The sequence below is a fragment of the Prionailurus viverrinus genome, chromosome D2 (assembly GCF_022837055.1).
Source record: "Prionailurus viverrinus isolate Anna chromosome D2, UM_Priviv_1.0, whole genome shotgun sequence".
NCBI lineage: Eukaryota > Metazoa > Chordata > Mammalia > Carnivora > Felidae > Prionailurus > Prionailurus viverrinus.
The window spans coordinates 62,844,402-62,861,370 of record NC_062571.1 but is presented as its reverse complement, the minus strand read 5'-3'; the positions used below and the strand labels follow the sequence as shown (position 1 = coordinate 62,861,370).

Below are 16,969 nucleotides of genomic sequence, written 5' to 3'. Positions count from 1 at the left end.
AGCCAGAAACATGACACTATCAGTGTGGGTTTCTGGCTGAGGAGTCATTACAAACTGAGAAAAAGCTAGAAAAGTAGACGAATGTGAAGGACCTTGTAGGTCTTGAAGTGGGGGATAAGGATATGTTGTTTTGCAAGAGACAGACAGCCATTTCACTAAATGACATGAAGAATACAAAAAGCAAATTTGAAGACAGGGACGAATATAATATTTGGATATATGAACAAGTTTAATTACCTGCTATACCATCCAGATAGAAATATGTGGCAAATAGATGGAAACAAGGTTCATAAACTTAGGACACAGACAGGCATTTTTAGACCACGTTAGGTTTAGACATTCACCAGACTAAACTATTTTTTAACATTTAAAATAAAACTTTTTTATCCAACAAAACAATGTATTAAAATTGACTTCCAGAAATGCCCAGATTATTTTTTAAACATGATTTAATTTTTTTTTACGTTTCTTTAAATGTCAAGTTATCTTTGGAAAATTTATCCAAAATAAATTGATTAAAATAACCAAAATAAATTGCTCTAAATGGATATTCATCAAGATACCTTTCTCTAAGCCCTTATGTTTCTACCTTCCCTTTAAATTGAATGTATGAAGTATCTTTTAAGTGGGAATTCTCAAAAATATTCTGGAGAAAAGATTATGAATTAAACACCCATAAATTCTTCTTCATTTCTGTTATAGTGTAGCAATTTATCATCTAACCCACAGTGGTCTATCAACTGAGTCAGGCTGAGTTTCTTGTTCTCCTTGCACAGAGCCGACTGCAACTCGTAAAGCAATAGCTGGCTACAGCTTCTCCATTTCCGTATTAACAACTGCAACTGAGACAGGTCGTTCTGAAATAGGAAAAAAAATAAATAAATAAAGATATGTCAATAGCTAGATACTTTAACATTTTTTTTTTAATTTTTTTTAATTTTTTTTTTTCAACGTTTATTTTTGGGACAGAGAGAGACAGAGCATGAACGGGGGAGGGGCAGAGAGAGGGAGACACAGAATCGGAAACAGGCTCCAGGCTCCGAGCCATCAGCCCAGAGCCCGACGCTGGGCTCGAACTCACGGACCGCGAGATCGTGACCTGGCTGAAGTCGGACGCTTAACCGACTGCGCCACCCAGGCGCCCCGATACTTTAACATTTTAACGTACTTTTTTAACATACTTAATGAAAGTTGTTAAATTAGTCGACTGAGTAGGTTTAAGGGGTAACATACTTGGTCAGGATTGGGACTTCTACTCAAGCAAAAGTAGGATGGTTTTAAGTAGAATGGTTACAATGACAACTCAGGTTGAGTTCCATTTTGCTTGGTCCAAGCTCTAGACCATCCTTACTTACCCTCAGGGACAAAATCAAATCATGAAGTAGGACAAAACTATGTAGAAAAGCAACAATATAGGTTAACAAAACAAAACAAAACCTTTATTACAGCTGTACTTTAAAAAAAATGAAAATATTCAACTTAATATAAATATAAATTAAAACCCAAGTAAGTATATTTAGTAAAATCCTAAAAATTCAAGACAGCAAATAAGACACACTATCCTACCACTTACTCCACATTGCTGGGGAAGGAGGAGGAACTACGTACGTATGTACCTGTGAGTGATCCAGGTAAGTAAAGGTTATCTTCTTCCAAGTGCCCAACTTCTATGGAATTCAACCTATCTGGGCTGAAGTCTAAAATCTAATTTATATTTGTTGTTTTTAGCAAACAAAATACCTGGAGCATTTTAACAATTTGGAAGAACACAAGATTATTACTAAAAATATTTTTTATTGTACTCTGTGGCCCAATTTTAGCTTTTATAATCATTCACTGGCAGCTGTCACTTCTGTTGTCATTGTACTTGCATCTATCTTTTGGTACTAATACTTCCTACAGGCTGGAAACTAGAGAGAAAAGCTTCTACTACGTATTAAATGAGAGCTGGCAATTTTTTTTAGAGTTGTATCTGGCATTGAGAGACCTACTCTCCTCTAAATCTATGACTAACATTTGGGTTACAGTTGTGGGAAGCCAGGTTTCTGGATATTTGGCTTACTGCTCATTATGCTAAAATAAACTTATTTTCTCTTTGAAATTACTTATCATTTATCTAAAAATTAAAACAAAAAAAGAAATGGTTCTGAAATTATTCTCACCTTTGATCTATACATTTTAACTAGTTTTAGCCTCCGAAGAAGGTCTTCTTTCTCCTCAATCTGCTTCACCAATTTTGCTCTTTCTTCACTTAATCTTTGTTTGGGAAGATCCTCATTCACAAAGCCACTTTGGAGATCACTTCGTGACTCAGTGTCAAGTGACTGAGATTCACTTGCACTGATATTTTTGACGGTATTTTTCAAATATGTACTTTCTTCAAATTCATTGTCTGTGTGTTTAAAATTTTCCTGAAATTCCAAACAGTTTTCTTCCGTCGAAGATGCTGGTTTCTTGGAAAAAGTTTGATCATTCCCTTCATTCTCTACTTTAAGACGTTTTACCACACTATCACAGGAATTAAATGAAGATCTTGTTTTCCTTAATCGTTCTCTAAGTGTTGCACTCATAGGCTGGAAAAAAGCACAAAACCTTAATCAAGAGAAACATTCTCATATAAGTAAATCAACTAGAAATAAATACCTTACAATAGGAGACACCACTAGATGGCTTTATATCTCCATGTATCTAAAGTAACCATCACAAAATGTCTTTAATTCCTGCAAGCCCCATTAATTTCATTCTTTTCATTTTAGCAAAGTCAGCACCCTTCTAAAATAGTGTTGAGACACTTATCCCGTTCTTCACAAACATTTGTTCAGCAACTAGCACGTGCCTGACATTAATGAGTGCTTCTTAAGGAAAAGACCTAGATCCTGCCGCCAAAGACCTTCAGAATACTGCAGATTCAAACTTCCTCAATTTGGAATTTTGTAATAACCTGATCTGAAACTAAATGAAAATAATTGATTCAAGATGAAAATCTGGGAGGGAGGGCAGGGAGTCAAACCCATTAGCTAAGAATAAAAACCTGAAACTGTTTAATGGTTACTAAAATACCTACTTCTTGATCTACACATTATGTAAATTAACAACCTCCAGTAGAATTAAACCCACTACTGGCCCAATGCCTAGACATAATGACTAGCTCCACTCAAAGAACTAAGATACTCGTACTTGTTTTCTTGAACTACTTGTACAGGGAGAGGGTGGATTGGCACAGTCCCGTGGAGTGCTAGGTGAAATCACAGCCGAGTAGGATGGGCTTTCCATCTTGAAAATGAAATCTTGGTTTACCTCTAAAAAAAAAAAAAAAATCAGAACGTAAATAAAATTAACCCACACCTTTATATACTCAGTTTTTGTAAAAGAACTTATTGTTGTATGTATAACAGCTGCAAGTAGGCCAGCAACTATTTCACTTAGTGATTCATTCTTAGGCTTTCTACAGTTTTCCATTTACCTTCCTAAATAACTAAGACTACTAGTTTTTTTCGGGGCAAATTAACAAGCACCTCGTGTAAACACTCTCCATCTTCAAATCTGCCATGTGGGGGCTGGGGAGAATAACCACCTTGGAATTTTTCAGGAATTCTTTAATATCTTACACCACCTTTACCATGAAAGGAAATATAACTGAAATCTTGACTCGGAAAACAACCATGTCACACTACCTTAAACCCTAAAAAACTGTGACCAGAAACCATGCCTGAGGAACAGCAACACAAACGCAGATAAATACACGTCTGTGTCAAATAGCAATTAAACCCTGAAAGGGAGTTGGCCTAAGTTTGTTTCCTCAAACAAAGGCATCAATTTTACTGGGGGCTGGGGACAGGGAGGAGTTTCTTCCTTCCTCCCACCACAGCAGAAAACCCACACTAACCCTGGAAAGATCTCAGGTCAGAGGATGGGTTGAGGAGGGGTTGAGAGGTCCCCTGACCGCGGAAAGGGAGTTCTACTCGACTCCACAACCGACCCGAAGCAGCCCCACTCTGCGACATTCGCTGCTGCCAGCACGCTACCTCCCTTCGCCTTCCCCCAGAGGAGAAAATGCGCGCCGCCGCGGCCGCAGCCGGTCCCGTCCCGGGGCGGGGCCTCACGGGAGGCGGAAGAGACGCGCGATTGGCCAGATTGACCGACGCGTTCAGTTTCGCGCGGTCTAGCGTCCAAGAAGGGTGGCACTGCGTGCGTGCGCGCGCGCGGCCACGAGCGCCCGTGAAGGGGTGGAGGCTGAGCTGGGCCTCGCGGAGCCGACAGAGACGCGTGATTGGCCCGGTCGGAGGACGCTCGCAGCTCTGCTCCGCCCAACGCCAAAGAGCTGTGGCCTTGTGCGCGCGTGGCCGCGAGCCTCCGCAGGCGTCGGGGGCGGGCCCGGCTGAGCTTGGGAAGACTGACGGCTTCCGAGCGGGGGGGTGGGGGGGCGTGCTTCTTTCCCAGGCGTCCTGTCCCTCCTCTTTCCTGGCCTCGCCTTCTTTTCCAGCTTCCTGGTTTTTTGGTTTGTGAAGTACGTCTCAGCGTCCCCCCAACACCGCCCCCACCCATTTTCCTGCTTCTTGATGGTGTCCGCCCTCGCTCACCACAGCAATGGTCCTTCCTCAGACGGGGCGGGAGGAAAAGCCGCAGAGCCGGCTGTGGGTTAAATTCAAGGCTGTAAGCCCTCCTGAGGCAGAGACCACAAAAGACCAGCGCTGGGTTACGCGGCCGGTTGAGAACCAAACATGTTAGAAATCTCTCCAAGAGGCCCATCTCTCCAAGAGGCGGATGCTGTTGAGCTAATTTCCAGCCTTTGCTGCCGCCAACGGCGGTTCTATCATAGGTTTTCTACTGAAAACCTCAAATTTTAAATTCTTTAGCTTGGCTTCCAGTCTAGTCAAATCTGTGAGAATGTAGCCCCTTTGGGCTATGCGGGAAGCAGACCAATCACTAAGTAAGTTTGTGTTGGTCCAGAATTCAGATGTTTTACGGCAGGGATGGCCCTTGCTGAACACTGGGCAGCGCATTCCTCTAAAATAACCCTCAGGGGCGCCTGGGTGGCTGGGGTTGGTTAAGCGTCCGGCTTAGGCTCAGGTCATGATTTCCCATTTCGTGAGTTCGAGCCGCGTGTCCGGCTGTCAGCGTTTCCAATCTCTCAAGATAAAAAAAAAATTAAAATAACCTTCCTGCAGGTGCCTGCCTGGCTCAGTGGGAAGAGCGCGGGACTCTCCGGACTCTTGATCTCGGGCTGGTGAGTTTGAGCCCCACGTTGGGCACAAAGGTTACTATTAAAAAATAAAACATTAAAAAAATAACCCTCACTTCGCGGTGGTGGTGTTCTGTTGCTGTGCAACAGCAAAGTTAAATAAATTGGGTGGAGCACTGGGTTTGGGGAAAGACAATTAGTAATTTCTGAGTCACATGGAAGTTGGGAACTTTCAAGGAGCTAGTGTTTTCAACCCTAATGAACGGCCATTGTGAATGTTGACACTGTCTCTCTTTACAAATGTCTAATAATGGCTTACAATTAGCCAGGACCCCAAGGAATTAACTGAGTCCTAAGCGGTCAAATATAGAACCTGAAGACAACCCAGTGCAGTGATTAAGGATATAAACCTTGGAGGCAAATTGCCTAGGTTCAAATCCTGAGATTGTTTTATATGCTTGGTAAGGTAGTGTCTCTGTGCCTTGGCTTCCTTATCTGTAAAATAGGCATAATAGCACCGCCCTCCTAGGGACTGGAGAATTAAGTGAGAATTCATGACAGGGGAAGCGCTCAATAGTCGTGATTTTATATATGCAACTGTAGTCACCATTCCCTCATATAAAGGTATGTGTCATAGGGGCGCCTGGGTGGCTCATTCGGTGAAGTGTCAGACTCTTGGTTTCTCACCCGGTTCGTGAGTTCAGGCCCCAGATCAGTCCTGGCCCACAGCAGAGGGCCTGCTTTTGAGTCTCTCTCTCTCCCTCTCCCTCTCCCTCTCCCTCCCCCTCCCTTGCTCTCTGCCCCTCCCCCACTCATTCTCTCTCGCTCTCCCTCTTTTTCAAAATAAATACACTTAAAGGTATGCATCACATAATTCTTTCACCCTTTAACTTATCGCCCCCAAAAGGTCAGATTTTTTGTTTTATTTATTTAAAAAAAATTTTTTTTTTTAACGTTTATTTATTTTTGAGACAGAGAGCGACAGAGCATGAACGGGGGAGGGTCAGAGAGAGAGGGAAACACAGAATCGGAAACAGGCTCCCGGCTCTGAGCTGTCAGCACGGAGCCCGACGCGGGGCTCCAACTCACGGACCGCAAGATCAAGACCTGAGCCGAAGTCAGACGCTTAACCAACTGAGCCACCCAGGCGCCCCAAGGCCAGATTTTTTTTGAAGATGCTGTCATCTGTAAGATCCTACCTAATTTAAGCCAAAAATAGCAGAAAATGTGGTGCCTCCGTATACAATTAATAATACGTATTCCGCCTCTTCTAAATTTTTCAAAAACTATATAAATTAACCTCAAGGAAGTTACAAAATGAAAGGGAGAACTCATGATTTTCTGATACAGGTGTTATTCACCTCACCAAGCCACAGGTCTGTCTGTACATTTATTTCCTTCTTTACTCATCCATTGGCATCACTTACACTGAAAAAAGCAGAATGATTTGTCCTGACACTAGAAGCACAATGCAGACTCTGCATATTCTTTATACCTTGGGGCATAAGGTTGGGTTGTTTTTATGATTCTCTAAAATCAGCTGCTCCAAAATCCTTTTATCATGACAGCCTAAGCTCAGAGCTGCGTTTTTCCTGGCTGCGTAAAGGAAAACAACACCTTGCCTTGCAAATGTTCTGACTTGCTTATTATGTGAACTGGTATATTAAATGGGATTGTTTTGGCCAGATTTTCAAAGAACTTCAGGATAAGTGCTCAGGAAAACCTGTATTTCAGAAATGCGCATTTGTTGACCTACATCTCTGACTTCCATGTACTGTTAAAACTGAATGATCTTCCCAGGGTTAAGTTTGGTATTTTACTTACTCTCGTGACATCCCCAAATAGAAACATACCTTCCATTTTCAACTTTGTGTAGAGGGTCTAGAATATAGCCCCTCATAGTTTTCATTATACCTTTACATAAGGCCTAGCAAACACTTCCGTGTCTTTAGGAGCCCGAAATCTGTTGGCTCCTAAGGGGTTTGTTGTTTGTGACACAGGACATTGTATGTTACTTGAAACTTTTCAGGCTAGGAAAAATACAGCCCTAGAGAGCCAGAAGGCAAGGACTCCTGCCTGACTCTACCGTAGAGAATAATTTGAACAATAGAATTCAATGATAATAGTAATTAATACTAACCTAAGGCACTATGTTTCTCTGTGTGTTTTTAAATTTCTCCAATACCCAAGGCTACTGTTAGCTACTTTGTTATTCATCAGGGAGTGGTAAAATGCTCCTTCCAGTTCTTGTCTGTGATTATTGTCAGTGGGATGATGACATAGGCCTAAAAATCTTTATGAGGGTTTTTTATTCATTTTTTAATAGCAAGAAGAAAATAGTCTCCCTTTCTCCACATACACACACGTACACACACATACACACACACGTTTAAGCCACAATTTAAAATTTCATTTTCTGGATTTATTTTTTAAATTCTTGGCTGTAGCATTATTTTAAAAATCTTAACAGGGTGAGCTAAATTCCATTCCACTGACTTTTGTGTATTAACACAATTTTTTATATCATGCAGATATAGCTAGTGTCCATAGATATTTTTTTAACAATGAAAAATATACATTTTTAAAACCAGGATTAAAATCCATTTGGGTGAGGTATTGTGTAAAATCCACATTATCAAATTGATTTATATTGTGCATTAGGGCAGGTTAAACAAAATTTAATATACATTTGTAACACTCAGATAAAGTCTGCTAAATTCTCTTAACTAGCTTTCAGTATTTCTTCTGACATTTGTATATAAGTAGAAAATCTTCAAAAACTCTCCTGTATGTTTCTCTTGCCATGAATTTGATTCTCATAGATTTATCCATGGTAAAGATGTGTTTTAGTGCTCTGTTATCTTACAAATTTCCCTTTGCGTAACTGACAAACTATTTCTATTTCTTTTCTCTATTACTGAAAGATCTCATATGGAATTCTATGATGTGTAATTGATGGACTTTTTAAAAAAATTTTTTTTAGGGGCGCCTGGGTGGCGCAGTCGGTTAAGCGTCCGACTTCAGCCAGGTCACGATCTCGCGGTCCGTGAGTTCGAGCCCCGCGTCGGGCTCTGGGCTGATGGCTCAGAGCCTGGAGCCTGTTTCCGATTCTGTGTCTCCCTCTCTCTCTGCCCCTCTCCCGTTCATGCTCTGTCTCTCTCTGTCCCAAAAATAAATAAACGTTGAAAAAAAAAAATTAAAAAAAAATTTTTTTTAACGTTCATTTATTTTGAGAGAGAGACAGAGTGTGATCAGGGGAGGGGCAGAGAGGGAGACAGAATCTGAAGCAGGTTCCAGCCTCTGAGCTGTCAGCACAGAGCCCAACATGGGGCTCAAACTCACGAACCACGAGATCATGACCTGAGCCAAAGTTGCATGCTTAACCAACTGAGCCACCCAGGTGCCCCAAACCGATTTTTTTTTTCACCCTCAAGATGAAAGAGCCCTTGACTTAGCTAGCTATTAGGCATGCCCAAGAGGTTGCCTTACTGAGTAGAATGGCTACTTAGAGCAGGAAAATATGGGGAGGGTCAATACCATTAGTGTGATAAAAACTTGTCCACTGCAAGACTAGAAAACTCATCTGGTAACTAATATTGAGGGTAGGATACTGAACAAGAACCTTACAGAGCTCCTTTCACCTAAAGTTCCTGTCTTATTTTATTAGATCTGGCATTTTGTCAAGTTCGTTAGAGACTAGAGAAGCAAGAGTGTCTGTGATTCACTGTTGTTACTGGGGTGTGTTCTCTTGGAGAAGAATAGAGTGATTCAGGTTAGATTAATAATAGTGAGGAAGGGGGTAGATAGTGTGTGGGTGGGAGGGTCATGGCAGAGGAGTTAAGACTGTGGAAAGGTAGTGGTAATAAAAGTATAGCTAAAAGCCACATTTTTTCTCAGATGCTTTATTAACTCAAATGTTACTGCTGCATTCATTTCGAGGAAAAAAGGCATTAGATGTCAGCAAATCCTTAAGCAACAGAACATGTCTTATAATCATCCTTAACTACCTGAAGTTTGAGAGATAACAACTCCCAAGATAATTTCACAGTATTGAAGTCTGTTTGAAGTGCTGGCAAAGAAGTCAATGCATTTTGCTATCCTTGCTTCTCATTACGGTTTCAGTCTTTTTATACTAAAAGCTTTTATATTAAAAGCTTTCTTCTTGATGATATTTTTTAGATGGAGAAGCAAGACCGTCTAATTGTACCAGGAAAATAAGGAGTTAAGAGATCATTCTACCATGTTCTAGGATGCTATTGATTTTTTTTTTTTTTCCATCTGCTCTTCTAACCCCTTGGCAAACTTTGATGATAGATATAGTAGTAGAGAAAATCTGTGAGTCAGCCTACAACCAGGAATGTTCTGGTCCAATTCATGATCTGAAAGCTAGTTTGAAACTTCATCCCTTTCCCACCATTCCCAAAGGCTACATAAAATGCCTTAGATTTTCATCATGGGCCTTATGAGCAGTACCAAACTCATTGAATGCAGAGCACCTGACACAGAGGTCTAAATCCCCAGGGAGGATCCACTGGAAAGACATTATCAAAGATGGGGGAGGTGGCTTGAGCAAAGACAACTCTTCCTTGATTCTCTCTCTTCCACCTCCAAGACATCCTCATGCCTGTGTCCCCCAAGCCATACCTAACTTGTCAGTGACATCAGCATTACCCAGATCTCCACTCTGTCACACCTCTGTGGCCACCAAAAAATAATGCGTGAAACTTGATGATGATGCTGGTGACCCTCACCTGGCAAATGGTACCACCATTTTTTAATAGTGAAAATACGTGTTTCCCATGAATAGGATCTTGGAAAAGAAGCAACAAATATAGCTACATTAATCCTGACCTGATCCTCCAAGACTCCACCCATCTATTTAAACTTCATTAACCCAAAATTAAGACAATAGTTTTCCTTCAACAATGAGCACCTTTAACTCAAACTCTTGCCAAACCTCCCACCTCCCCAAGTTTTCCCCTTATGTGCCACTGTAGTTACTACTATCACAGCTTTCAAGTACCTACATCATCTCAGTTATTTTTCCCTTTTCAATGTAAGTGACTGGCTCTGAGTCAAATTATCCTTTTCTTAGAGCCATTTACAAACTTTTCCTTTATCTTTTTTTTTTTTTAATCAAGAGAATGTTACTCAACTGTTTTCCAGTAGTCCATAGTACATGGAAATGATGGCTTAGTTTGCACTGTTTACTCTCTTCCTTACACTGTGTTATAACTTGTGAATCTATGCCTTTCTGTGAGTGCTGGATATTGAAAACTCAACCTCTATGTTACCAAAGGTCTACTGTCAGTAGAATTCATACCAAATACACAGATAACACTGACCAGCAGACACGGTCTTCTTAGACTTTTGAAAGCCTGTCATTTGGCAGATAGCATATCATGATACCAAAGAACACAGGTTTGGGTTTTGGAAAGCAGGCAACTAATCACGTCCACATTTGTTAAGCAAATTCCTATGAGACTATGAATTATAAGCTGCCCATAGGATTTTTAAAAAACAAAAAAGCATTACTATAGGTTGCCATTTTCTGAAATGCTTTCCTAGCGTAACTCTGGGCCGTTGAAATAGGGCATTTTAAACCTGCACATACAAGTTTAAGATTTTTGTAAAACTGCCAAATCTTTAATATAACAATAATTAACATAAAGCTTGTGCAATTAAGCTGCCCCAAAAGGAATGAGTTTGAATCTTTGGCAAGATGTTCCTCTTTTTTAAAAAGCAGCTTTACCAGTACATATTATCTTCACTCAGAGCTGTTTCCCTTAGTTTTGTAGGTATGTGAAGCTGACTTTGTTTCATGCCAATAAGTGTCTATAGGGATAACAGTTTATTTTCAGTCACTATTTTTCGGAATGAATCAATCCTAACCAAACCAATTTTATCCACCAATATAATCTGCTATGAATATTTTCATTTTTATAGTTTGAAAGAATCAGACTTGCTGATCCCCTTAACCTAAAGAGAATTCTTCTGTGCTGAGAATGTGATTAAGCTCCCAAAAGAAACTCTACGAAGAGCATTCATTTCAGGAAAAGAAATCCACAGATATCAAACAGTAGATGTGGTAGGCCAGTACCTGAAGTGACTTGATTTTAGGGAGTGAAAATAGCATATTATTACAGATTTGAAAGACTACATCTTAAGATTATGGGAACTAATGGGAGTACAAATCTTCCTCTACTTATAATGGAGTTATATTCTGATAAACTCATTGTAAAGTGAAAATATCGTTAAGTTGAAAATGCATTTAAAACACCTAACCTACTGAACATGCTAGCAGCCTAGCCTATCTTAAATGTTCCAAAACACTTACATTAGCTTACAGTTGGGCAAGATCATCTATTTCATAAGTATTGGATATCTCATCTAATGTATTGAATACTGTACTGAATGAAAGGGAAAAACAGAATGGTTGTATGGGTACAGAATGGTCTTAAGTGTGTGGGTTGTTTCCCCTCGTGATCACATGGCTGACTGGGAGCTGTGGCTGCCTGCCGCTGGTTAGCATCAGGAGAGAGTAGAGATCACACTTCAAAATTCAAAGTACAGTTTCTATTGAATGCATATTACTTTTGCACCATCGTAAAGTTGAGAAATCTTAAGTTGAACCATCCTAAGTCTGTACTTACAAAGCTAAAACTGAACATTTGCATACTAATTACAGCTCTGAAGGCAAACCTTATAAACCCATCAATAACTGCCCAAGCTAAGATTATAGGAAGCTTTCCCCAGTCACTATGTTCATAACTGAACTCGTGCTCAAGAGTTCAAAATTCAGTGCCAGGAATTCTGTAGGAGAAGAATGAGAGGGGAAAGGAGGAAGGGAGAAATCTTCACTATATGTTTCTTGCTTTTAAGGAGAACAAAACCTGTGTTTTAAAACACTATTTTTTATAACATTACTGATTACCAGGCTTGTGTATACCATACTACAAGTTATTTTGCAGATTTAACCTGGGTTTTGAGGTCCACATAGCTCAAACACCACGAAAACTGGGCACACTAGTGAGGCTATATTCTGAGAAAATCATGATTTCTTCCTTAATGAGAAATGCGTACCTCACGTTCTTTAAGACCTTTGATACAATTGAATAAAAAGGATTATAGAAGTTCAAGACTCCATGGTTAATGAAGATGTAAACATGCGTTATAGATATACCTACACTTTCTTACGATGGGTGCAATATCATAACAGGTTAGACCTGAGTATATCTTATAAATTAGATAAGCTGCATTTTATAGAAGGTAACATTTTAACTGAATAAGGCTGTAAAGCCACAGACCTAACTTCATTTGTCTTTAGCATGCCAAACCTTCTCTTTGTTGAATTTTGTTGTTGTGTGCAGTGAATTGGGGATGAAATGGGCTGTGGTCACAAATTGGGAAGGTGAGGTTTCTTCAACATGGCATAATCATGGGTTGTCAGTTCAAATTGGAGAAAATGGGAAAGTCATTTGGGATTTTTGTGTGAATACAAGTTTCAGTAAGTACAATGATACACATTGACATTTACAACAGCTTTTCTCAGATTCATTCATCCTGCTGGAAATATGACGCAGCAGGAGATTCCATACAAATGGAATCAGAGCAGCAGAGTTCTTTACGGACCCTGCTACTAACAACGTACTATGTGACTTTGGCAGATTCAGTGAAATCTTATGGTTTCAGTTTTCTCATCTATGAATTGTAGAGAGAAGAGTGATCTTTTCTAGCTCTGAGTTTTTCTAATTACAGTGTGGGCACATTTTGGTTCGCCTGAGATTACCAGTTTCCACCATTACTTAGTTCATAGACAGTTAAAGTTACATATAAAATTCCCTGTAGAAACAACCATTAATATGGCGCTATGGAAGATGTTCTAGGTGCTAAAGATAGAAAAGTAAACACATTTTTTTTAGGAGTTAACAAAGAAAATTGGACATATCAGTATTTATCACATAGATTCAATCAGTATGAGCCCTGGGAAAATTTGTCACATGGAGGATTTTTTTTCTTCAATGACCTTTCCTTCCTCTCAGCAGCCTTCCCATATCATTAAAATCCCAGTCTCCCAAGCCCTGCACTTCAGGCTAGCTCCCACTACCTGCCACTTGCCACCACAGGACACACTCCTGGTTACTCTGCTTTTACTGTCATCTTCTGGAATTCATGCCCTTACTTTTATTAACGTTTGATGCTTACCAGAGGTGCTCAATAAATATGTTTTGAGTGGATAAATTTAATGATAAATGATTAATCAGTAGCTCAAAAGGTGAAAATCCCAAACAAAGTAAAAAAAAGAGAGTTGTAGTGTGGCAATCTAATAGAGTAAGGGATGGGGATGGGAGAATATTAACAGCAGGCAGAATTGTCACTGTGCCCTTTAAATTACTGATGGAGGCTGGTTACCAGGAAGACCAAGCCATGATTAGAAGCTTGGAATTCTCAGGCACCTCCCTCTCCCCCAATGACTTCTCTTGAGGGGAGAGGGCCTAAAAGCTGAGTTAATAATTGATCATGTCTATGTGAGGAAGCCTCCATAAAATCCCAACAGTATTGGGTTCAAAGAGCTTCCAGGTTGGTGAACACATCCACGTACCAGGAGGGTGACATATCCCAGTTCTACAGGGACAAAAGCTCCTGTGCTCAGGACCCTCCCAGACCTCACCCAATGCATCTCTTAGTCTGACTGTTCATCTGCATCCCTTATCATGTCCTTTAATAAACTGGTAAACACAAGTAAGTGTTTCCCTGAGTTCTGAGAGCTGCTGTAGCAAATAATTGAATCCAAGGGGTAGGAGGTCACAGGAACCTCTACTTTGTAGCCAAGTTGGACAGAGGTTTGGGTAACCTGGGAACCTACAACTTATGACTGGCATCTGTAGTAGGAAACAGTCATGAAATTGAGCCTTTCACTTGTGAGATCTGATGCTATTTCCAGGCAGATAGTGTCAGAATTGAGTTAAATTGTAGGACCCAGCTGGTGTCACAGAGAATTGCTTAGTGTGGGAAACAAAACCTTGCATTTGGTGACCAGAGGTGTCAGAAGTGTTGCAAGCACAGTAAAGGAGACGCACAGGAGGCAAGATTGCATTTTTTTAACATCCATATTATCTAGCAATTCCACTTCTTGGTATATACCCCAAAGAATTGAAAGCAGAGACTCAAACAGATATTTATATACCAGCATATTTATATACCAACATTACTCACTACAACCAAAAGGTGGAAACAACCCAAACATCTATTAGCAGATGAATGGATAAGCAAAATGTGGTTTCTGCATACAAATGGAATACTATCCAACCTTAAAATACAATGCTAAAGAAATAAGCCAGGCAAAATCGGTCACAACTTCCCAGCTTCATCCTTAACCACTTTGCAGCACACACCCTGCACACAGGCCTTCTCTAATCATGTACTTGCAGTTGCCAAAACAGACCAGACTCCTCATCATCTTGCTTGGTCTTTCTGCCTGGAAGACCCAGGCACAACATGTGCATGTGCATCCGTACAAATACACTTTGAGCAGCCTAATTCCTCCTCCCACCTCAAGACTAGGATCAAGGGTCAAAATCCCCAGCCTCTCTCACTTCCTTCCCAGTGGCCCATGTTCTTTTATTCCCCTCCCCATCCTCACCTTCTAGCTGGTTAATTGCCCTTCCTTTTTCACAGCACCCTGTAGCTGTGAAATAATACATATTTTTACCATGAGTTATTTGAGGGCAGGAACTGCATCTTTGATCTCTGTATCCCTGGCACCTGCCTGGCACCTGGCACTGCATAAGACTGAGCAGATTTTTGGGGTTCAATTGGGAGATAAAGTGCTAAGGGAAAGTGCTAAGGGAATTCTGAGAAGGTTGAGTCAAGGAAGGCTTCATAGGGGGAAAAATGGTATTCGAGCTATATTTCATCTTCTTTACAAAAATCCTTAAAGAATCTTCCTTCTTGCTTTTCAGTCAACATTTTTTTTTACAACTAATTCTGTAAAATACATTCTATAAGTATATAAACCTGATTACAGTGTACAGATAACACCTTGAGTAATAGAGTGATAGATTTATGATTGAGAAATTTTTTTCTGTTTTGTTGTTTTTTGACGGGGGGGAGGAGGAGAGGGAGAGGGTGAGAAAGAATCTTAAGCAGGCTCCACGCCCAGTACAGAGCCTGATTCTGGGCTCTATCTCAGGACCATAAGATCATGACTGGAGCCAAAATCAAGAGTTGGATGCTTAACCAACTAAGGCATCCTAGTGCCCCCAACTGAGTAGTTTTTAAACACCTTATTGACAGACTTACAAAAATGGGTTATTATTTTCCACTCGTTGCTGTATATTGGGTTATAAAAAACGAATCACAGTGTAGCAGTTAAAAGAATAGACAGTGGGGGTGCTGAGTAGCTTACTCAGTTAAGCATCCAATTTTGGTTCAAGTCACATCTCCCAGTTTGTGAGTTACAGCCCTGCTTTGGGTGTGCTCAAGCCCCACTTCCAGTGAGTGCAAGCCCCCTGTGAGGTAAGCCCCACTTCTCTCTCTCTTTCTCTCTCTGCCCCTCACTCACTTGTGCCCTCTCTTTCTCACACACACACAAAAAAAAAAAAAAAAGAGGAAGAGGAGGAAGAGGAAGAAGAGGAAGGAGAGGGAGAGGAAGGAGAGGGAGGAGGAGGAAGAGGAAACATTGGAGTCAGATATACCTGGATTTAAATCTCAACTCTGCCCTTATAAACTGATAGCAATGATAATCTCACCAAAAGTGTTTCTTTATATATCAAATGGGGTAATAATATCTACTCTATTAAATATGATGATACAGGTAAAGTTTAATATGGAACTTGTCAGATAGTAACTCTCTACATAATGGTGGTGAAGGTGGTGGCGCTGGTGGTGATTACCTTAAAGCTGAGGATGGAGAAAAGTGGCAGGGAGGTACAAGATTGCTGCTTGATCATAGAACTTTTCTCATCTCTCATTTAGACAAGTTTTCTCAGATTGTTCTCCAATAAAACAGTGGTGTCCTATGAGCTGGTTCAAGGTGTTTTACAGGTAAGATCAAAATTAGGGTGATCTTTTCTAAATTTGCAGAAAAAAATAAAATAAGAAATAGGACGTTTCCAATTATAATTTTTTTCTGTATACACTTCTTAAAACTTTTGTGTCTGCTAATGGATAACAGGTAACAAATGAATAGGTAGCAAATGAATATTCAGAAGAAACATCAGTAAACTGATTTAAGTTTATTCAACATTCACCAACTACTTGTTTTATAAAAGGTTTTTTTGGGGTTTTTTGCGGGGGGGGGAAAGACTTTGGTCGTTTGTTAGTATTATAGCTCTTAGTTCGTATGACAAAGTGAAATATGGCTTTATTTCATTCTGTTCCACAAAGAGCACCATGTCATCCACATGCTTGACCACTTACAGAAGCACGTGGTCTGCTATTACCAGCATCCCATTGTCTGAAGCGTTAGTGTCCTGGGTTTTAAGGCACCCTTAAGACTTTACTGAAATATCCTTGGAGAACCTCACTGTTCATCTCCTAACCCCCTTTTATATTAGAGGAACACTGCCTTACAAATACAGAATTTTTAAAAAGCTGAAATCTTGGTTGCTGCATATTTCTGTTACTTGTGGCACATGCTATGAATGGATCAGTACTTCTATATCTCCTAGAGTCACTCTATACGAAGATGCCCTAAAGAGTGAGTGAGAAGAAATGGGAAACAGAGGAAACATGTCCTGCTTTATCCCATGCTGTATGCTAGTCATCCCCAAGAAGAGAGAACCA

At 40.3% G+C, this 16,969-nt stretch overlaps 1 protein-coding gene across 2 annotated transcripts; it reads right to left on the bottom strand.

The window, feature by feature from the left end:
- Window positions 1-208: 208 nt before the first annotated feature.
- Window positions 209-4,102, bottom strand: SFR1 (SWI5 dependent homologous recombination repair protein 1). 2 transcript variants are annotated; one of them, XM_047826516.1, is made up of 4 exons: window positions 3,887-4,102; window positions 3,178-3,299; window positions 2,163-2,573; window positions 209-857 (listed from the first exon to the last, which is right to left on the bottom strand). In XM_047826516.1, exons 1-4 carry the CDS (start codon window positions 4,002-4,004, stop codon window positions 666-668), a joined length of 843 nt encoding a protein of 280 aa, XP_047682472.1. In that variant the 5' UTR covers window positions 4,005-4,102; the 3' UTR covers window positions 209-665. The 2 variants fall into 2 exon arrangements, with proteins under 2 accessions (XP_047682472.1, XP_047682473.1); XM_047826517.1 differs by having other exon boundaries at window positions 3,980-4,090.
- Window positions 4,103-16,969: the final 12,867 nt, after the last annotated feature.

Bases quoted from the DNA above. Each gene is read 5' to 3' on its own strand.
- SFR1 (XM_047826516.1), bottom strand. From the start codon at position 4,004: ATGTCGCAGAGTGGGGCTGCTTCGGGTCGGTTGTGGAGTCGAGTAGAA. The intron at 3,300-3,886 runs GTTAGTGTGGGT...TTTTTTTTTTAG, and splicing joins TGACCTGAGATCTTTCCAGG to AGGTAAACCAAGATTTCATT. The intron at 2,574-3,177 runs GTACGAGTATCT...GCTTTTTTCCAG, and splicing joins CAAGTAGTTCAAGAAAACAA to CCTATGAGTGCAACACTTAG.